Consider the following 23,308-nt stretch of genomic DNA (forward strand, 5'->3'; position numbering starts at 1 on the left):
TTTCTTTTTTGATATAAAAGGAACTTGTGCCTTGGCATTAACAAATTATGAAATTGTTAGTGATAGGAGTAACGAAATATGTAAAATATATCTTGAAAACATTGGCCAAAAGAAAATCCCTTTTAACACGTAATAAATTCTGACATTGTTAGTGATATATAAAATACTCGTGGCTAAATATATATTTTAATTTCTAGTATTTGAGTGTTTTTTCAATTTGGTCTTTGGTTTAAAAGGTTTCAATTTAATTCTTATATTTTAACACTTTCAATTGGACCCTCGCCATTGGTAAATATTAAAATTAGCTTAACTAATAATAAACTCTCATCATATGATACGATAATAAATTAACATAGAGAAAATGTTGCCAAGAGGAAAAGAATTGAAATTCTACAAATTTCTTTGAAATTTAGAGATTAGAAATTTTCCACCCAAGTGACATTTTTATTTCTCTAAATTTTTACTGGTTCACTCAATATTATGCCATATAAATTTACGATAAGTTAGTTTTAATATTTATCAACGGTGAAGAATCAAATTAGAAAATATTAGAACATAAGTAAACTTTTTAAACAATAGAGACTACATTGAAAAAAAAAAAATATCTGAATTTTAGGCACGAAACATATATTTAGCCCATACTTGTCAACTATTAGATAATAGTCCATAGTACTTGAATAGTAATTACACATAATAGAAAAAGTTTAAAAAAGCATACTATATCCTTACTTTTGGGATCACGAAATATTTTTTTTAATCATAAAATTGGCTAAGCAAAAACATACCAAGGTTCACATACTTAAAATTTGTCACCAATTCAAGCAATTCTCAAATGGATAAGACATCTTAATATGATCCTGAATTTCGATGATTCAATTTCTCACCTTCGCAATAGTTCCAAAAAAAAATCTTGAAAATCTGTCAAAACCCAATAACCTAACCATTAGATTCATAGGTTAGTTGGGCAACCTTCAAAAGTGAGACATCTTACAAGTTATGTTCAACATAGAAGAGACCAAACAGAATTTTCTTCAAACTTCAAAATTTCAGAGAGAAAAAATTAAAATTTCTATAACTTGGAATAAACCCAAATCTCTCTAATCCAACGTATGTGAGTCTGTATACAGTGACAGGGTGAAAAAGCCATTGTAGTTCTAGTTTCCCCTTATTACACCAACACCAGTAAAGAATTTAATTTATGTCTCCTAGATAAACTTGATTGAGCTTCCTACCCCCATCAAAAATGCTTTTCATATGAATATAATTCACAAGGAGAATTATAATAACAATGCTACCAAAACATTCCTAAAGCGAAAATGAATGGAAGAAGGACCTGCATACACGAATCTGAAATTTCTCAAGTAGATTGAAGGACTGTTAGATAGTATGGATAGCCCCGGCATGTTCCTGATGACACGGCTGTTGTTCCATCGTTTCCTGAACCAGGTGACGGTAGAAGTTCCCACTGTAAAATATAGTTTGATAGATCATATATTCCAGGAGAAAATATACAGATCTGAAGAGGAGCTTCAGTCATGGACTTGGGTTCAATTTGTACTGTGGTTGAGCTTGTTCCGGACCAGATAAATGGAGAGACACTCTCGAGTGACGATGACTCGGCCATTTGTGCTCCCAGAACATCAGACGTGACCTTAATGTCCTGTGTGAGGGAAACATAGTGCCATCCTGTTTGGTTTCCAGAAGAGCTAGGAGATTGGGGAGCAGCAGTTTCGCTACCTTCACTCGTATGTACTGAATCAATTGTTTTAATGCGTATAGATGCAATTGAGTCTGATGAGTTGTAGATTGTCATTTTGAAATTGATTTCACTGAAAGAAGTGGAGAAGTTGTGATATGAACTCCGAGGCCCATCGAGTAGCCACGATATAGGACTGCTGCTTGAAGTACTGCATAAATAAATAAATAAGCCAAAAGATTAGAAGTGGATAAATATGCATAGACGTGTTTTATCAATAGAGAAGTTCGCATCACCAAATCGGTAAAATATTGCTTTGAATCTCACCTACAATGACACACGTGATGAGAAAATAGACGAGGTGAATCAGAAATTTCAGGATCAGTAGCATTCTTAAGCGGTCGAGTGATCAATATAAAGTCTACTGTATTTAGGGCCTGATCAATGCAGAAGAAAGGAGCAAACTAGTAAGGAAACATGTTAACCATCAAGAAAATGCAGACGGGAGAAAAAATGGATTATTAACCCTAACTCCCAAAATCCAAGGGAATTCGACCAGGCTACTATGAGATAAATAAAAGATCTTTTTTCAAAATATATTCGATTTGAAACCATTATATGTCCAAGGTCTTTGTCTAAATTTAAAAAATAATAAAAAATAAATCTCATTGGCATTGAGCGTGAGCCAATGCTAGAAGTTTGGTAATTTCTCCTCCGATCAGAATAAAAGATCTCATTGAAGTGGCTATTCCCATGCATGTTGTCTGTAAATCTGGTTGCACAAATTGCATGGGGTGGTCAACCAACTAGCTATCAACCCAAAATTGTTCAAGAACTAAACAGGTCTTTTCTTCTTTTTTCAGACCTAATACGAAGGATGAAAGCTGTGGCCGTGTGTTCATCATTTAAGCAGGAGACACTAACAATGCAAAATCTCTTCCCATACCCAGAAGTCTCCCGACTCAACGATGTACATCAGGTTTGCAACTAAAAGAGATACTGCCTAATTCTCTATCATCAGTGTAAAGCTTGTGAGATATTTAACTGAGATACTCAATATCCCAAGTGTGTGACCCAATCTAAGAATCTAAGAATCTGACACTCTGTTCAACCCTTGGGATTCAAATGCAAGAGAGACCTATTTCTGTGAAAACACATGGGGGAAGACTTGAAGGTACCCTAGTATTGGAATAGCTTATCTAATACTATAGGGCGATGATGGAGGAAGTGCTGTTATTCCCCTCTTTTCAAGACAAAGGGCACTTTCTCTGGCAAGCCTGCTTTCTGGCTTCTTTATGGAGTATTTGGTTGGAGAGGAACAATAGGGTTTCTAGGGGATGGAGAAATCTGTGAAGTACGTTTGGGACCTTATTAGATTTAACACTTCTTTATGGGGTTCGGCCTCTAAGGCCTTTTGTAATTATAAGTTAGGTCTCATTCTTTTGGGTTGGAGCCCGTTTCTTTAGGGGTTCCCTTTTGCGGGACTGTTTTTGTTCGTCCTCCGTTTTTTATATCTATTTTCATTTCTCTCAATGAAAGTGTTGTTTCTTATAAAAAAAAAAAAAAGTATTGGAATAGCTTATCCTAATTGACAATATGGTTTAAGTAATGATTATCATGACAAAATCAAGCATTTGGAAGTTACATGGTTACGATGAAAATCAATTACCTGGTTTGACGTTCCTTGGTACAGTCTTTCAGAATAATGGAAAGCAGCTAGAGGTAAACTAGCCGTATCAAAGAACTGTTCATCAATACTATGAGGACCCAACTTTAGATCACTTTCAAGTAGCACCGGTACAGAAGATACTTTGTTTTCAGAACCTAATGAGTTGTTCATATTCTGAATACAAAGACGAATTTGTGAGATTTGTAGTGACTGCAAATTTTTGGCATGGAGTAGTACAGCATGAAAAAAACAGAAAATTCGTCCAGATTAATAAATAAACTTAGACCATAGGCTGTAATAAAAATTTGTTAAATAAACAAGTTATCCGTGGATGACAGGTGAAAGTATCAAACTCAAATGACACCCTCATATTTTAAACTTTTGCAACTTTATCCCTTATACTGAAAGCCTTGGCCTTAATCCGTTAGTTTTGCTCTTATAGATCTCTCCTAGCCATTTATCATAACACTTAAAGAACGGCGCCCATGTGCCACAACTCTTCTGGAATATTATTTATCCAGAAAGAGAAAAAATTCACCCTTCCATATGCAAGAGCTATGTTCTTCACCAAAACAGACATTTATGAACTTGAACTACGAACCATTAAGACTTCAATTTGCACAACATACCCATGTCCAACATGTGTCGAAGTCGAACACTTGTTAAGAACAATAAACACGTGTCAAACACTAGTTGAACAAATTAAATATGAACCTGACACTTGTTGACATGTGTTGAACACGTGTCAAAATACTCAAAAACATTTTGAGAATGAAATAACATAATGCATAAGCATTATTTCACTTCAAATTTCCTTTTTTAAGATGTCAGATCATTTAGGAAAAGGATGGGTTAGTTTGGATTTATAAGGAACATTTTGACATAAGCATCCTAAACTAAAATAAAATTTTGATATGAGAATCATTGAGATGTGTAAAAACAATATATGTATTATAATGAACGTGTCTTGTAGTGTCCATGTTCTAAATTTTTAAAAATTAATGTATCACGTCTGTTTCCATGCTTCTTAAAATTGAAATTTTCTTGTCATCCTCCAACAAGAATCTCAACTCCTATTAAGAAAGAAGAATCCTCTCCCTATTCCTAAAAAGAGATCTATATAAGCAACTCCTGGTTTTAACTGTACAAGGTTTATTGATTTCAACTGCTACATTCATAAGAGGGGCCACTGAAAATAACTCCACAAACTTGAGGCTAAATAATTTTTTGCCATCATATGAGGGATCAAATTAAAAGTGCTTCCCAAGTACGTGGTTTACATATATAGTAATTGCAATTATAGCGAATCAAGATAAAATAATAGTAAAACAGTAACACGAATTGAACATGCAACAACGAGAAAAACTTAGCTTAGGGGTTAAGCTCCTTGATATACCTTAAGAACGAAGAAACATGACAATGCTTGATTAGGCATTAAAGCTCGCGAAGGAAAAATAGTATCAACAGGTTGAAGTAACGAAAGTTCCCAGTTCCGTCCAATAGATGACAACTGGTGAATTTGGAAAACCTCAGAGCTAGTCTTGTTGATAATATCCATTCGTACAAGAAATTCATGCAATCTTGATGGGCATGGACTTATTTGGAATGACAAATCCAGGGATGGCAAAACCTAAAAAGGCAGTTACAAAAAAAAAAAAAAAAAATCCAAATTTGAATATCTGTAAGACCATAAATCCATTCAGCGGGAGAAATCTTCATTCATGAAGTACGTAATAAATCTGTAATGCAAAGATTATGGAGTACAGAAATCAACCGCCAAAATCCAAGCAGACAAAATAAAATAACAAAGACAAATGAATAAATTACAAAGGAGCTGCTAGACACAAGCAACCAGAAAGAACAACTCTCTCATAAGCATCAGAGCTATATAAAGCAATAGTAAGTAAACCCGCCAAAGCAAGAGCAAGAACCTGGACAACCAAAGAACCAAATAACAGACGGCCCAGTCCCGAATAACAGGAAAAAAGAAGTACTAGGAAGGAAATTTTTCTAAACCCTGAAGAATTAAAAAAAGTATTGAAGTACCTACCTATCCTAAGATGAATTATCACTACATGATATCAAATTTAAACCCACTAGTTTTAACTATTAAGACAAAATTATACACAGATAAAAGTAACTCAAGCTAAGTCATGCATAGTTTACATACCTGAATGCTGTAATGCATGCGTAGGATGCGATATCTCATGACATTTGATACATCTTCCATCTCATAATATATGCTAATGTACAAGGATATATTTCCAGGGACAGCAGCTCGAAGCCAAAGGGGCAACTGTAAGGGTGTTCCGCCTTGAATTGAAGTATCCTGGAATATTTTATTGATTTTCTTACTAGGAAATAGAACACATAAAATAATGAAATAATAATTACCAAGAGATTAGACAGTAAGGCATCTTCTTAAATTAAAAAATAATAATATCTACATAAAAATTGTCCACCTAGACTTACGGAGTCAAACAGAAACTGAAATCTATGAACCTAATATTCTTGGACTGATAATAATAATCTATTTAATGTTAAAGTATTGATAAAAGATTAGGTTTACCGTAACCCATAACTTAAGCTTTTGGATCCAATGATGATTTAATATGATAAAGAAAGAGGTCTTGTATTCAAACCCTATAATGTCTAATTATTATTGGTAATCACTTATTGGACGTTGAATAATTTTTCCAATGCACAAGTGAGAGGGAGTGTTAAAATGTTGACAAAAGATTAACTTGTAACCAATCAGCTTAAGATTTTGGCTTCAAATAGTGATTTAACATTTAACACTATCCCAAAATTCGTTTTCTAATATCGTTTTTTTTTTTCTGAACAAGATACCATTTTTTCATTGATGATATGAAAAAGAACAAAATTGCTCAAAGATACAATTTCCAAAAGGAGTGAGAGAAAATGAAAAACGAAAGTAAAAGAAAGTATAACCAGATCAACAAAGAATCACTACTAAATAGGAAATATAAATGCCTCCCAATTAGAACAAATCATACTAGGAGAATAATTAGCAAATAAATTGGAGAGAGCTAAGCTTTGAACTTGGCAAGGTTGAAAATTTCAAGAGACGACCTATTTTTCCCTTCAAACACTCTTTGATTTCTTTCGAACCAGAACTCATAGATAAGAGCTTTGAAGCCATTTACCCAGAGGAGACTTGGTTAAGGAAGCAAATAGATTTAATCTTAACAACCTTCTAATCCTACTCGTTTATAAAAACTTCTTATGACATACATGACCAAAAGCAAGAGATTTATAAACAAACCTCCATAACCATTTGTCCAAAGGAATACTGGATAATTTATTGCTATTGACCAATTAATAAATAGCACAAAGAACATATTTGACACTGACCTCTGGAAACAAAAATGTGTCATTTGATGTTGGATTGGAGATAGCACGTACTCCCTGTTTACTATTAATTGGCTTCTCCAAGCAAGCAGTAAAGTCTGCATTCATATTTTCTTCATTCCCAATTTTCAGGAATCGTGAATGGCTGATCTTCATTTTCAAATTCTGCCAGAATTTAATTATTAGGAATTAAGTAAGAATATTCCAACATTTACCACATGCTTAAAACATACATGCACTCAGGCGAGGTTATTCTTTGCCAGACATACAGAGGTACTTGTCTGGCAGCCTTTTTAATGAAAAGTTGCAAGTACCTCCCTATTACATGGAGCAGTAAAAGTCAAGCGTTTAAGACTTAATCAAGGTGAGCCAGATTGTGATTGAATAAATTATAAATTCTACAGGCTAAGTAACTAGGTATATGAAGAATAGTCAAGTTGCAACTCTCATACCTTCACAGAAAATTTTGATTGATTTTTCAGCTCAAGGACAAGGCGCTGTAAATCTCCAGCATATGCCACTTTAGGAAGTGACAGAATGTTACCCTCAAGCTTTGGTAGACTCTGAATGTTAAGAATATAGTTGTTAGTAAAAGGTAGTAACAGAACAGCCTAATCAGCAACTCAAAAATCTGAAAAGCAAACAGCCAGGATGATTTGAGAGGCTATGAAGAAGACATGCACCTTGATCACTAAAAACTTCAGGTTATCAGCAAGAGAATACTTAGCATTCTGCCTCCCCTTAGCAATATTCTTCTTTCCCAGATCGTTAATAAAATTGTGAAAACCCGTGACAGAATCTGATAGTTTCCACCTAATACCAACAATTTGTAGGATGCCTTCTATTTTGGGAGTAACTGTTAGTTGCACCTGGAAAAATTAGAATCATCTTAATAAAGACTTCTGAAAGATCATAGTGATTTCAATAAGGAAACATTAACCATATGCCAACTAGTGATGTGTAAGCGAACTGTAAGAGTAGTGAAACCATAAATTGTTAACAAGTGGGAAAAATAATTAGATATGTAAAGACAAAACTTGTTAACAGATAACCACAACTTGAGAACATTCTGAAGTCAAAGAGTACGAAGCCCAGAAGTAAGTTACTAGTCAAATGGACAAGGAGCCAACATAAACGAGCTCTCAACTCTACTGAGGGGTGGTTCTGCTTAAAGAGTTCTTCTGGAAGGGTAGATATGTACTATTAGGACAGTCAGCTAGTCAGTAAATCAGATAGATAAACAAAGTAGGTTAACCAGTAAGCAGACAAATATTTTCTCCAAAAGAAAAGGGAAAAAAAAAAGTAAACAAATATCTTGCCATGCTAGATTATAGACATATATTTATGGCGGTTCACTAATTCAACTAGCATTTATCATACTCATTCCCCTTCAGCTGATTGTGTTGCAAGTATAAAGGACTAAAATATTGACTAGATGTTTCTGGATGCCCGTAATGAATGTCTTATCAGCCTTGTGGACTTTATATATATCATTTCTATTGAGTTACTAATTTCCTAATTAATATTTTCACATTGTTGCATTTCTTTGGGTTCAGGATTCTACTATGAGTATCTTGTTCGTTATGCATTTTTTAATTCAAAAAACATGATTTGTGTTTTCTTTTCTTTGATTCTAAAGCTAATAGATTGTGACTAGTTAGAAATCATCTTTGCATGCTTAGTTTAGACTAGGATTATAGAGCCATTACAAGTCCCAATTTGAATGAATAGCTGCAGCAAAGGCTTGATATCCAGGCATGCTAATGCTACTATTGTGTGAACAGGTAACTTTCAAGTATATTTCATTTGAGGACAACCACCACCCGAGTACTACCAATATAAAAGAAAAATGTTGGTCAACAATGCTAATAGGCAAGTGTTAAATTGCAGGCTAGTTGGCAAGAACTCAAATACCAAGGACTTCTTTTCTTATATTTTGAATGATAATAGGGAAAAAAGGAAAAATACTTACAACTTTTGCTTCATTCCCTTCTAATGAGAGGTGAAGTTCTGACAAAGTAAGTGAAGCATTGTCCAATCTCATATCCCTGGAATAATGGAGCAAAAGATCTGCCTTAACGAGTCAAGACATGATTATTGTAAATATATCAAGATCACTGATCACGTGCAAAAGTGCGTTGACTTGATATAAGTAACATAACAGAATATCAAAACGCATACCAATCAGATGACCACTCGAGTTCAGTATTATTCTGGAGATTAGCAGTTCTGTTATTTGTATCTGTATCATCAATGACACTCATTCTCCCATTTGGAAAAAGTAAACAGAAATTAAAATTACAAAAATAGAAGATTTGAAGTACCAGTTTCAGTTTCATCAGTTTTTGAAGAAAGACTACATATCAGGGAGACACTAGAGATTGAAATAGGCATCTGAAGAGGGTTTTTAAATACAATATCCACTTTCACTGGTTCTGCAGCAACAACAACAACAAAACATTATAATATCATGCATTACTAAATACAGATCTCCTGAGAAGTTTGTTTATTCTAGACGATGTAAAAATGCTTTACATGATGGCTAATTGGATGCTCAACAAAGATACTGAATAAATGCTACTAAAGAGAACAGTTAATCAACATAGAATTCAGTATCATTTTCCAGGAAGCAATATTATGTAAAATCAGAAAAGTTTGCATGCATTTGAAGCTAAGTTTTCTCATTATAACGATAACCATACTGGCGGTTATGGCAATTCTATCCGTTCAAGCAAGCAGGAAATGAAAGTCTTATCTAACCAGTAGTATACTTAAATATTCTCTAAAATTTCATAGAATCAGAAAAATAAATTTCTCTCTTGAATAACCATAAAGGTGATAAAAAAATCCAAAAACTTAAAAAATCTCTAATTTCTCTGTTTCAACACTTCCCAAAGAAGGGAGAAAATTTTATTTGATCCATTATTTTTGTTTCTCAAATCATTAACCTCCTCAGAACTGTAATGTTGTTCTTAACACCATGCACGGATTTGTAGACCTCCTTGGAGCTAATCTCAATGCTACGTTAAGAGTTGGGCACACCAATTCTTGTCTTGAGGTACTTCTCAGTTAGTGTCTTCAACAACATCACAAGTTGAAGTGGTGCAGTATGTGCAAGCTTGCATCGGAGGTTCTTAATCATATTATGTGGTAGTGCTTGTTTGCTCAGGCTTTATGGAGTCGTTTTGCTTCGGTTTCTGGGATCTTGTGGACGCATGATAGGAATTATTGTTCTATGTTAGAGGAGGTTCCCTATTTTGCTCCCTTTCGTGATAAGGGTTGAGTTATTTAATGTTCAAAGGCTTTCATTTGTCATTGTCAGATGACGAGTCTCTTCAAGGGCTTTCATCTGATAAAAGAAAAAAATGAAAGATTTTCTATAATTTTGAGTGAATGTCGAGAAGGCAGCCCAAAAGCTCCTCTTATTTTAGAAAACATATCGTCGAGACTCTAATCTGGTCAAGGAAATGAACTAGGTAAAGAATCTCATCCCTTGGGAAGTGATAAGGCAACCAACAATTTGGTTGTTAGCAGCCCTAGATTTAACCCTGATCTACCGCCGCTGAGGAATTTTATTCCTCCCCTGCCATTTTTTTTTTTTTTTTTGAACATGATACAAACTTTTCATTGATTGATGAAAAGGAACAAAAATTGTTCAAAGATACAAACTCTCGAAGGAGTGAGAGGAAAAAATTAAAAAAATAATAACATAAACCATAAAGACAAAAGCTAACGAGGACAAATAAAAGTCTCCCAATTTATACAAATCATGCTAGGAGAGAAGTTAGCAAATAAATCGGAAGGGGAAGCCTTAAACTTGGCAATGTTGAAACAATCTAGGGAAGACCTCCTTTTTCCATTGAACACCCTTTGGTTCCTTTAGAACCAAACTTCGTAAAGTAATGCCTTTATACCATTAACCCAAAGTATGTTAGCTTGAGCTGGAAGCATTGTGCCAAACAGTAGTGGTAGAAGACTCGTAGAAACATTCAAATCCAAAGCCAAGACTCATAGATCAAGGGGCAAATATTAAGGCAACAGAATTTAAATGGTACTGACTCATTAGAGGTAGCCAGCTTAAATCAAAACAATTCTAGAAAAAGATTTTTTTTTTTTTTTTTGAAGGAAAGAGGAGGGATCCAAAAGGGTATGATTGCCTCCTGGGATCATGAAATGGCTTCTAAAGGTATTTCATCACTCAGCCATGGTTTCATTAATTCAACGAGTGAGCAGTCAAATAAATACTTAAAGGATAACGTTGTCTAATGAGAAGGAAGATTTCAATATCGGTGTCACCAGTCAGGATTCAACTGGATTTTTGGAAGATCAAGAGGTTGGTAATGAAGACTTATCAGAGGTTTCCTTTACAGAAGATTTTAATTTTCTTTTGGAAAAGATCAAGACTCCTTAAGCTCCTCTGGAAAAATGGGCCTTGCTTTCTCTTTCTCGGAACAACATTTGGTAGTCGAAAAGGCTTCTTGCACTGATAATCAAAACTTTTTCAAATATTTTGAGGAGGGTATTACCCTAATTCCAATCACTGAATAGATAGGCTTTAATTAAGGACAGCAAATTTTTCGGTTGGTTCCGCATTGAGGGTTGAGATCTTTTAGTATTCTTATCTTTTCTAGATGAAGGGATGTTTCAGATTCATTACTTCTTCATCCTGCCAGTCAAAGACCCTTACTTTTGTTTATCATGGAATTTTTAGCTCCTCAATTTTGTGTTTGGCGGTTCCTCCTCAATAGACAGTCATTTTGATTTGGCAATCTTCGTTGAGGAAAGTTTTTTCAGCCTCTGTTCTTTTAGCTTTCTGATATTCCTTTGGCTTTAGATCTTGTCTATTACCTTGTATTTTGGTTCCTTTGTTGGATTGTTTTTCTTCTTTTTTTGCTTTCCTTTGGGAGCTTGTATCCTTGAACATTTTTCTTCCTTTTCATACTATCAATGAAAAGTTTATTTCTTGTTAAAAAAAACATCAAGTACATTGTAGGTGGAAGCTTTAAAAGAACATTTTATAATTTTATTAAAACTCCCTGAAACATGCAAAACCTTTTGAACTATATTAAGTTACTTTGATGAAGTAACCAGTGAAACTTATAATTACCCATTTGACAGGTATACTAACCACTGGTAATGGCCCAGGTTTCAAAAATCACCGCGGTAGCTAAAAGTTATCATAAAATAATTACATAAAGATTCGTTCATTTTTTTTGGGAGACATGCTGTGACCATATCTTGCAATGTTATGTCAAATAATCGTGGCACTTCTGGAAAATGGTGTTGAAATAACATGATTTCTGATGGTCATCACCCGGGTGGAGATAAACTATATTAATTTCATACCTCCTGCGACACAAATATTTGATTCCTTATACTTTTTTGACATAATCTTTGACTGTAGCTCCAACCAATTTGTCCTCCCAGAGGATAATGATGGAATGATGTTCTCCTCCATCGAACGCCATAAACTTTCTCTAACATTAGCCTGCCATATTTCAGAATATATCAATGAGATTTGTTAAGGAAATCATAACATAAGCTACAAGAGTCATGTAATGTATAAGCTACAAGAATCATCAATGAAACATTGCACTTTCATTAACCTTAGTAAAGTAATGGTATCTTAAGGGGAAGTCGTTGGTAAGGGAGTTGTTTTGTTATAAGGAGACAAAGAAGGTAAATAAGTTTTTAACATCAGCCCTAGTGAATTTCAAGCAGCTTATCCCCACTACTGAGTCCAGTCACTTCAAGTTGCAAGTTAAGCAAGTGTTCAAGAGTAGAAATTATTTCTTTTACAATGAAAATTAATAGTTGTTAGTTGTTGTATCAAGAATAAGCACTATTGCATGTGGATTGAAAATGAGTACTTTTTCATTGAAGACGTGAAAAGGAATACGTTGTTGCCTCTTCATTCATCTCATTTAGCCTGGTTTGAAGATTCTTTCGTCGCGTTAATGCATGGTCCGTCTCAAGACACTTCTTCAAATAAGTCAGGAATGATTTTGGTACTTGTAGACTCCAAAATTCAGATCCAACTTTAGAGTTTACTCCAAGAGCTTTTCCACCATTGTATCTGCTTTTCAACTTCGGGGTCCAAACAGATATAGACCATGAGTTAACTCCAAGAGGAAGACCCAAGTAGGTACTCAGCTATTGGGTTCATTTGCAGCCAAATTCTCTCACCAGTGATAAGACTAAGTCACCTTCACAGTTTATGCCCAAAAATTCAGACTTGTGAAGGTTGATGTTTAGACTGGAAGCCTCCTCAAAAGTGTTTAACAGTGCTGAAAAGATTAGTAAGTTCCTGTTTGTCATGGGTGGAAAAAAGAATTGTGTCACCAACAAAGAGTAAGTGATTAATACAGATGGAGTCATTGTCAACATGAAAACCGCTACAGAAACTGAGAGTGATAATAATCGACTAAGGATGTCCATAATAAGAATAAAGAGAAAGGGGAAGAGAGGATCTCCTTGACGAAGGCCTCTAGTAACTTGAATCTTTCCTCGAAGTTCTCCATTAATGATGATAAAATTTGCGAAGGAGATACGGCCCTAAATCTATTTCCTCCATCTATTATCGAAGCCCTTAGCTTGGAGAATGATGTCAAGGAAGGTCCAATCAAACTTATCAAAGACCTTTTCTATGTCTAGTTTGATAACGACTCCTTTTTTCTTTTTCCTCTTCCATTCGTCAATGAGTTCGTTGGATATAACAGAAGCATCGAGAATTTGTCAATCTTTTGACAAATGCTAGCTGGTAGTCAATGGGGGTAGATGGGAGAACTTTCTTTAATCTTTTAGGAGTCTGGCAATAATCTTTATATAAGTAGGAAATAAGGCTGATTGGTCGCAAGTCTCCCACAGATTTGGCATCCAGTTTCTTTGTATTGAGGCAAATGTAAGTCTCATTTAAGCTGGCATTTCTGATTCCATTCTCAAAAAACTCGTGGATCACTCTCTTTATGTCGTCTTTAAGGATGTTCCGCGATTTTTTCTTTTTTTTTAGTACAACATGTGGGGGTGGGGATCCGAACTCATGACCTTTTGAAGTACTTTGCAGCAAATCCATTTGGTCCTGGAGATTTGTTGGTGCCCCAATCATTGATTGCTCTCCTGATTTTAGAATCAGTAAAGGGAGCTTATAAAGCTGAACTTTGAGAGATGGAGACAGGGTCTCAATGTAAATGTTGTGGAAAAAAATGAGTGCTACTGTTTCTATATAGGCCTCGATTGTAAAACTACTTTTCATATTAACACCAATTGGAAGCTTTATAGACGTACATTAAACTTGATCTTCAGACCCATGTGGTGTGTTCCATGCAAAGAAGTAGAGGAGAATCAAGGGCACCCAGAAAAATTGTAGGAAATATCTATTTAGGGAGTTCAGTCTATGCTGGACCTCTTATCAATCAACAAAATTAAACATTAACTAAATGCTTTGCGGCCATAGTTTCAAAGATAATTGCAAAGATACTTTGGATATGTGGTATTTAATAATAATAGGTAGAATAGAAGAGAGAGAAGGTGAAAATGTAAAACAATTAGAAAATAGGTCGTGAATCCACAAAGTAGGAAAAGGGAATTTTTTTTTTTATAGGAAACAGAAAAATATATTAGGAAAGGACCCAAAAAAGGCCAATAACACCTAAACGCAAAGGGTAGAGGAAACCCTCTCCAAAGGACTATACAATCACAGTATACAATCATCGACTTCCAATCTTTCATAATCAAAAAGAGACTCTAATTACAAAAAACCTTCTTGTGTATTGAAGCCCACCATGAAGCCGTATGCTTGATATCCACAAAAAAAGAATCTGTTGAAATTTTTTTGTTTTAAAAAATTCTACTATTCTTTTCCCACCAAATAAGCCAAAGGATGGCTCTTGCTGCACAATTCCAAAGAACGGAAGTCTTTCCTTTAAGGGCATTCCCCCCAAACCCTTCTGTGATGAAATCATAGTAGGAAAAGGGAATGAACTTGAGGTTTTCTTATGGTATGGAGTCCCCATTTTTGGGAGAATGGTTCTCAATTTTAAAGTAGGTCTCACATTCTAATGGGACTAAACCAGGTAGGAAAAAAAAATAAAGCGTCATTATCAACATTAAAAGAGCATTTATTTTCAAATGAAATACAAGGAAATGGGAGGACTTAAGAGGAGAGGGATAAAGAGAGAGACTGCAAGAGAGATGGTTTAAGGGGCTTCCGTATCCATAAACTAATGACAAAAATTACACTTACAGCTGCAGATGATGCATAAGTTCGATGATCTTCAGAGATAACCTTTAATGACGAGAAGTTGATCTTGGGCAATGGTAGTTTTAACACCTTGACTGTCTTTCCTGCTTTCTGCACGATTAAATCAGAAAGAAAGAAAATATAATAATTCAATAATTGGGAGCTAACAGTGCTGAAATGATCGCTGTAATTAGAAATCATCAAATGAAAAGTTCTTCCTGTGTCAGATTCAAAATTTGGAAAAGATTTATTAAAAAAAAAAAAGCATCTCAGAAAGAACAGATGAAAATTGCATGCAACCGAATAATGATGTTAAGGGACAGCTACTGCCTGTTAAATCTTCTATGTGCTTCACTTACAGAGAATTTCCGCATTATCTCATTCTTTTCTAATAAGAAACAAAAGTCGTGTAGAATAAGAAAACAGAGAAACAGGCTGAAACCGAATGCCTTACTGTTGATGCAGACTGACAGAATAGTGACAGTTGACAAATAAAGAAAGTAACTAGCACAAGGAGGCACCTGAATAATTTTTAGAAAATCTTTAAGGAACAACTCCTGTGTTGCCTTCGACTGATGATTACAGTCAAGAATTTCTAACATTTGAGTGACGGCAACATCATATAGACCAAGAGAAGCATACCACCTATAAGAGAGAACTTTATATAATAAAAATCTTACATTTGATAGATGTCGTAGCATCGGAGGAGAAATTAAAGTAAACTATTGCTTCATCAGAAATAAATAAAAATATATTCTGAAGTTACAAAAATCAAAAAATAAAAAACTCACTGTCCAATATGGAAATGTACATGATCTTTGATGTGGCTCCATGCTGTTCCTTTGAAAACAGCAATTGCATTTCTATATGTACGAATTGCATGGTTAATCTGAAAAGGCCAATACCAGTGGCTTAAAAAACCTATGAAATATTAATCAAGCTACACTATTTGCCAAATATTTGGATTATGGAATATACGTACTTGATCCATTCTTTTGTAACGATCACCAGAAAGAACAAGATGAAATCCATATTTGCGTATCAAAGGAGGTTTGGATAACAGGTAACAATACGATGCTTGCTCAAGCATGACAGCAGAATGTAAAGGTTCCTAAAAATTTTTAAAACGAAAAAGGTAGAGAAGTGCTTCAAAGCAAAAAAATCTTTGTAATTGGTATCGAGGTACTTACGACCTACCTCATTACAAATACGGAAGTAAACAGCAGCAGCCTCTCTGTACTGTTCTCTTGCCTTCAACATCTCTGCCGACCAAAGACCACAGCGTGTTGCATTTAGGTGACCAGATGGTCCCATTTTCTGCATGAATTTAAATCCAATTGACGAATGAAAATTTTATAGACCTTAAAAACACACTATATACAAAGCTTCTTAGGAAAACATCTACCAAACAGATAGCATCAATATAGTTATTCAAGTATCCTCCTTCCACCTTTCCTCAAATATCATTTCCAAATCTAAGGTATCTATGTTAAGGCATGATTTTCACGAGTTAGTGGCAGTGGGAAGGTTAGTTACATAAGTTAGCTCTAGGATAACTTATAAATCGTTTTCTTCACAGAAAAAAGATTACAAGAATAGAAAGTAGAATCTGTATGTTCTAGTTTCATGTATTGTAACTGCTTATTAAATCCTTGTTTACATGTAATTATTTACCGTTCATCAAGTCTAATTTGATCCAAAATGTATTTGATGAAGTCTGCTTCTATAGCTTCTATCCCTCCTTTCTCTTGGATTCCACTTTATACAACTTTGGTGTTGGGCGTTTGCTATCTAAAAGGGTAACTTCTGGTGTATCTTTTTGCTCTTCTATTGCATGGGTTTTGTGTTCACCTAGAGTCCAGAAATTTTCGTATTTGGATCCTTAATTCTTTTTGCAGGTTCTCTTATTGATTCTTGTCGCTTTTGTGTCCCCCTGCCCCCTGGTCCTTATATCACCACTGTATTATCTTCACTTCGGAATGTATGTAGGAATGTTAAAATTACCAAGAAGATCAAGTTGTTTGCTTAGATGGTTATCCATGAAAGACGAACACAACTAACTTTATCAAAATCTTCTGTGTTGCAAGGATAACAGTGGTCTGTTGTCTGCAAGTATGGTTCTGAGTAATTGGATCATATATTGTGAAGATATCTAGATTGAGAGAACTAAAACAATTTTTAGGGGGAGGGGTGGTCCACGGTTTAATTTAAAGCCTCCTTTTTAGTTTCTATGACCAAAGAGTCGTAATTATTTTTTCTTTTAAATTCTTAACAGTTTGAGCTAATCTTTTAATCTTTTTTTCCTATTTTTGTTGTTTGTCTCGTTTGAAACTTCCTGTTGTTATGTGTTTTCTATAGCCCCCTTTTGCTGTTTGTTCTTTCATTTATCTCGACAAAAGTTTAGTTCTCCATAAAAAATTCTAAAAGAAAATATTAATCCAAAAAAAGTCCTAAGAATATCAACCACAAAGAAAACAAGAAAAGTCAAAAAGGAGATCATCCAATCAAACTCTCCCAAACGCATTAACTTACCCCTAGATCTTTCTTTAATTTTTCTTTTGATGAAAAACCAAGCTTACATGAAGATAAATAAAAGCATACATCCAAACAGGTGATACAAAAAAGAGAAAAGCTCACTATAAAAGAGGCTTGTATAACGGAATAGACCTAAAAATTACAAATAGAGCTCTAGTTGTCAAGCATAAAAGACACAACAAAACTCCTTCAAGGATAGGAGCCCAGTAAAAAGCGTTAAACCCAGCCATAGCCCACACCTGTCCCTACAAATTCTCAACTCTAAATTTTTAATTGGGGAAACATAACATTAAGGTATCATGATGGCAACGGGTCCTCTATGATATATATTTGAATTAGTTGATAGCTTATGGTAGGACATTTATGCAATCCTTGGACCCTTCTGTATTAATGGACAAAATATGCTTGGGAATTGCAAGTTTCAATTTTCACCTGTCTGCAAATGGTTTTTAAATTTGAAAAATGATGGATCTAGTTACTAATGAGATAGAAATGCATATATTTGATAAAGAACTTAACTTCATCTCAAACAAGAGTTCATGTACGGGACAACTTAAAATTGCCTCACAGAAAATAAGCACCAACAAAGCCTTCGTACCAACTAAAAACATTGAAGGAAAAAATATTAAAAAATAGTATTCGTACCAAATAAGTATTAATTGCATTTTCCATGCAATACTCAGCTTCCTTTCTTGACTGGTCCAGCAAAAAGTATGCAAGCCCCATCATCTCCTGCAACAAAAATGAAATGATAAATGAACAATTTTAAAAGAAAAAAAAAAGTCATGAACATTGCAATTATGAATATAAAATAACCACAGAAAAATCAGCAAGACTGAGGAGCCATGCAGTACAACGGTACAAGCAAAAGCTTTGCAGGTTATTACTATAGAACCACTCCTTGAACAATTTTGTTCCTTTTTATTTATCGATTAAAAGTTTGAATCATGTTAAAAAGAAAGAAGAAAGAAGAAAAAGAAGGAAGAAAAAAAAAGACAGCAGCAGTCTTGAGGTACACAAGCTAAGCATAAGATTTTTTAATAAAAAACCTTCCAAAACATGCAAAATCCATGGAACAAAAATAAAGACTTCTAGAATGGATTAGTTAGAAATACATCCCAGTCATCTTTAGCTCAAAGCATATAAAAGAATTAGCCATTAGGCCAAGAAAGTATGGCACCACTTTTGTAATTTCTTCAGGCATCAGTGGTGTAGACCAACCAAATTATTTTGAAGGGTGGCTCTCGAAAGTGTTTTTTGGATGGTGGTCCAAGGATAAAGTCAAAGTGCTTGTCTAACATTTCTAAGGCAATTTTGTGGCTGATTTTGAAAGAAATGCTAGAATTTTTTCAGATAATTCAAATTCTTTTGAATACTTTCGTGATCTTGTACAATTCACCTCTGAACTCTGATTGGAGTCCTCAACAAAAACCTTTTGAAACTACTCTACCTTTACTGTCAGTTCACATGGAAGGCATTTATGTAACCCCCCTTGGGCATCTTGTCCCTTTGTCTCTTAGGCTGTTGCAGTCGTTTGTTGCTTATAAAAAAATAATAATAATTTAAAATTTTTCAAGGTTTCCCCAGACATTCACTTTTTAGGTCCATCCCTGGTTCACCAGTACTACCCCTTTTATTGGCCAATGTTGTACATATTCGTCTCGGGAGGATAACTGCATTGGCACCTCCCTTTTTTTGATACTTGCCATCTTTTCTTTTTTTAAAACATGAAATGACAAATTTTATTGATGTAATGAAAAGGGAGAGAAAAATACAAGGAGAAGAGAAAAAAACAATACAACCAATCCACCAAACCAAGGACTAAAACAGAAAGCTCTAACAAAGCTATTCAGAAAATATAAAAGCTTCCTAATTCAAGCAATATCTATGAACTTATAACCCAAAAATGAATTGGAGAGAGAACACCACTGCGAGGCTCTTTGAGAGGCTATATCAAATCGGGACGAAGCACCGCTGTGTTTGCATTGAAAAATTCTAGGATTGCATTCCAACTAAATTTCTGAAATAATAGCTTTGACTCCATTGGACCATAAGAGATGAGCTCTTGTGTGTAAGGAAGGACCAATCAAAGGATTCAAATATTGCATTTATAGTCATTTGAGAAAGCCCAAAGAAGCCCAAATCTCTTAAATAGACAGAACCAGCCACTCAAAGAGAAAGGACAGCCGAAAAAATGTGATTCTGATCTTCGGAAGCCGCGAGGCAAAGGATACAAACTGAGGGCAAAAACTGGAAATGAGAGAGCTTCTTTGGAAGAATATTTGTCGTGTTAAGACTGTTGTTTAAGAGAATCCAAATCAGAATATTGATTATTTTAGGAGTTTTTGTTCACCAAAGGCCTGAAAAAACCTCCTTCTGCAAAGGAAGACTTGAAAAGTTGACTGAATAAAGAATTTACGAAGAACTTCCTTGAAGACTCCAAATTCCAGCCTAAAGCATCTTCAGCACATGATAATTTAACCAGGTCCAAGACTTCCAACAAACTACTAAATTCAACAATTTCATCTTCCTTCAAATGTCTTCTATAAGTGATTTTCCAAGTAAGAAAATTCTGATCCCAGACATCAGAGCTATAAGACCATTGGGCAGCAACAGCACTTTAGAAATAAGAGGAAAACGAGATGTAAAAGGTAGGTTACCAAGTCATCGATCATGCCAAAAGAGAACTCTTTTACCATTCCCCACAATGAAGGGTGAATAAATATTCGTCTTCTGCCAGATTCTAGAAATACTACTCCATGGACTTCTTAAAGAAGCATTTTTCCTTCCAACCATGTGCCACCCTAATGGATCCAAGCCGTGGATGCTTGAGACAACTTTGTGCCAATGACTATCTGGTTCATTGATGAAGCGTCACCCCCATTTTGACATGAGTGCTGTGTTTTTGTTTTTAATCCTCCAATCCCTAAACCACCATCCAAAAGAGATTTAGAAGTAATAGGCCATTGAACCAAGTTATTACCTTACGCCTGCATGTCCTTCCCATAGGAAGTTGCGCAAATACTGTCAATCTCCAAAGCTACCTTGGAAGGCAATAAGAAGAGTGACATGTAATAAGCTTGAATATTTGAGAGGACTGAATTACACTGAGTCAATCTGCCTCCTCTCGATAGATTCAATTGCTTCCATCTATCTTAACTTCTTCTTGATTTTATCCAACACCGGCTGCCAAAAGAAAGTTGTCTGGGGACTACCACCAAGGGGAAGACCAAGGTAAAGAAAGGGCAAAGGCTCTATCTTGCAGCCAAGTCTTGAAGCAAAATGAATCTCCTTTGACTCATCATTTTTTGTAACAAGAAACAATTTTTCATTGATATATGAAAAGGAAAAAAAGATGTTCGAGATACAAACTCCCAAAGGGGTAAAAAAGAAGAGAGAGAAGAAGAAAAAAATAATGAAGAATTAGCACAACAAGAGCAATAAAAGCTCAAAGAAGATAAAAACATTGTAAACCAGAACTCAGAAAAATTGTTTGCTACAGAGTTTGGAGAACCAAACGAATTTCAGAGCCAACGACCGCATGAGGGAAAAAACCAGAACTCATCAATATTTAATCCACATAAAGCTGATTTCATCTCATGGATCTTGAGACCCGAAAACCATTTAAAAGTTCTACTGCCTTGATCAAGTGTTCTAGTATGGAGTCATCATTTTTGTAGAATAATAATGTATCATCATCAAATTGAAGGATTGATACATGTATTGAGTTGGAGCCCACTCAGAAGCCTTCATACAAACCATTGCTGAAAATATTTTCCACTAGACCACTCAAAACATCACTAATCAAAAGAAAAAGGAAGGGAGAAAGCGGGTCACCTTGCCTTAGACTTCTTGAAGCCAAAATTCTCCCCTGCAGTCTACCATTTATGAAGATCGAGAATTTAGTGTCCCGAATACAACAATTCACCCACTGCCGCCATTTCTCATCAAAACCTTTCAGCTTCATAACTTCATCAAGGAAGTCTCAGTCAATGCAATCAAACGTTTTTTCTATATCTAGTTTGAGAATCCACCCTAGCCATCATCTCTATCTATACTCTTATACAGCCTCATTTGCAATCAAAATAGGATCAAGCTAAGAAGCACAGATACAGACACGCGATGATGTAGCTAACAATTAGTTAACTTTCCTTAAGTTAGTTGTTAGTTAGTTATATTCTTAAAGCTTGGGTTGTTATTACCCTGTACGTGACTTTTCCTATAAATAGGAAGTCATTTGTATCTTTTCTCATCATCTAATACAATCAAGTTTTCTCTCAAATTTGGTTACACCAAATTGGTAAATCAGAGCATCCAACACCCTAGGGGCTTTTGTGAATGGCGGGAAAAAAGAATGTTCCGTTGGGGGAGATTCTTCACTCGCCGAAAAAGAGGCGAAAGCTACTGCCGCCCTCTCTCCATGATCATCAACCAATCGTTTATTGATGGTTGAAAGAGCTGTTGAAAATTTGCAGCGGAATGTGGTAGAGATTCAACAAATATTGAATGTTTTGGTAGATAAGATCGAAAACCTACAAGTGCAGCAAGAAAAGCCAAGAAAGAAGAATGGAAAGGACATTCAAGAGCAAGGGATTGTTAATGGCCGAGAGACACAACACCCAACTCCAAGATTGCTTCAAGATCCCCTCCCTGATCAAGAACCCCTCCCTATTCCTAGAAGAAACCCTGTCATTCCGCATACCCCTAACCAAGAAGTCTATGCCAAGGCACCTAGAGATTATCAAGAACCTATTTTTGCTCCTCAACATTATCAAGGATGGCAAAGGGATCATCGTGCTCATTGTCGATATGGTCATTTTCCCCGACGACAAGAATTTAACATGGATTCGTCCAGTGATGAGGAGGACCTACAGCATTGGGGAGATGGCCGACGACAGCACCCTTACAACCAACATAATCCTCGAGAGCAAAGTGATTACAAGATGAAGGTAGATCTTCCTCATTTTGATGGAAAATTGGACATTGAGGGCTTTCTTGAGTGGATCAAGAATGTCGAAAGTTTCTTCGAATATATGTCCACCCCCGATCACAAGAAGGTAAAACTGGTGGCTCTCAAATTGAAAGGCAGCGCATCAGCTTGGTGGGAATAGTTGGAGACTAATCGGTATCGTCTCGGTAAGGCCCCTATTCGTACTTGGGAGAAAATGAAGAAACTAATGCGAGCTAGATTTTTACCTATCAATTTCGAGCAAATACTATACAATCAATATCAAAATTGCAAACAAGGGACTCGTTCTATTGCTGATTACACGGAAGAGTTCCATAGGTTGGGGGCAAGAACGAATTTGGGTGAATCTGATCAATACCAGGTGGCTCGATTTGTTAGTGGCCTTCGGGCAGACATAAAGGAAAAGCTTCAACTACAACCTATTGGCTACCTGGATGAAGCAATCGCCACGGCCATCACAGTTGAGGAACAACAGACAAATCAGTTTCGAAATCAGTACCAAAGACGAACTGTAGGCAACAATCAAGCGGGTTCTTCCAGAAAGGGATCTTCTTTGTTCGATAAGGCCACAATCAGCACTGTCCCTAACTCTAAAGGGAAAAGTCCCGATGATCCAAAGACACAGAGCAGTCGGCAAAAAGAACACCCAGCGCATACACTAGACCTACTTTAGGAAAGTGTTTTCGCTGCAGGCAAGTAGGACACTTATCCAATGAGTGTCCTCAATGGAAGGCAGTCAACCTTGTGGAGGATTCTCATGATTTTGATGATTCTTGCAACCAAGAATCCGAAGATGAAATCGCACTTAGAACCTGATGAAGGCGAGCA

At 35.5% G+C, this 23,308-nt stretch overlaps 1 protein-coding gene across 2 annotated transcripts in view; it reads right to left on the minus strand.

Moving 5' to 3' along the window:
* Window positions 1-1,044: 1,044 nt before the first annotated feature.
* The window catches only part of LOC111019356 (Tetratricopeptide repeat (TPR)-like superfamily protein), a 39,981-nt gene continuing 17,717 nt past the window's right edge, over window positions 1,045-23,308 (minus strand). For both annotated transcript variants that reach the window (XM_088124550.1, XM_088124549.1), the window contains exons 11-28: window positions 18,157-18,243; window positions 16,174-16,293; window positions 15,959-16,087; window positions 15,768-15,865; window positions 15,498-15,621; window positions 14,980-15,087; window positions 12,084-12,225; window positions 9,062-9,172; window positions 8,919-8,979; window positions 8,710-8,785; window positions 7,421-7,606; window positions 7,190-7,300; window positions 6,741-6,902; window positions 5,536-5,694; window positions 4,762-4,995; window positions 3,366-3,539; window positions 2,024-2,133; window positions 1,045-1,907 (exon numbers count right to left, since the gene is read on the minus strand). In XM_088124550.1, the coding sequence (XP_087980676.1) occupies window positions 1,358-1,907; window positions 2,024-2,133; window positions 3,366-3,539; window positions 4,762-4,995; window positions 5,536-5,694; window positions 6,741-6,902; window positions 7,190-7,300; window positions 7,421-7,606; window positions 8,710-8,785; window positions 8,919-8,979; window positions 9,062-9,172; window positions 12,084-12,225; window positions 14,980-15,087; window positions 15,498-15,621; window positions 15,768-15,865; window positions 15,959-16,087; window positions 16,174-16,293; window positions 18,157-18,243 (2,742 nt within the window). In that variant the 3' untranslated portion in view covers window positions 1,045-1,357. The remainder of the gene's footprint in view (window positions 1,908-2,023; window positions 2,134-3,365; window positions 3,540-4,761; window positions 4,996-5,535; window positions 5,695-6,740; window positions 6,903-7,189; window positions 7,301-7,420; window positions 7,607-8,709; window positions 8,786-8,918; window positions 8,980-9,061; window positions 9,173-12,083; window positions 12,226-14,979; window positions 15,088-15,497; window positions 15,622-15,767; window positions 15,866-15,958; window positions 16,088-16,173; window positions 16,294-18,156; window positions 18,244-23,308) is intronic.

Source organism: Momordica charantia (assembly GCF_013281855.1).
Source record: "Momordica charantia cultivar OHB3-1 chromosome 5 unlocalized genomic scaffold, Mcharantia_2.0 BLBB01000005.1, whole genome shotgun sequence".
Classification (NCBI taxonomy): domain Eukaryota; kingdom Viridiplantae; phylum Streptophyta; class Magnoliopsida; order Cucurbitales; family Cucurbitaceae; genus Momordica; species Momordica charantia.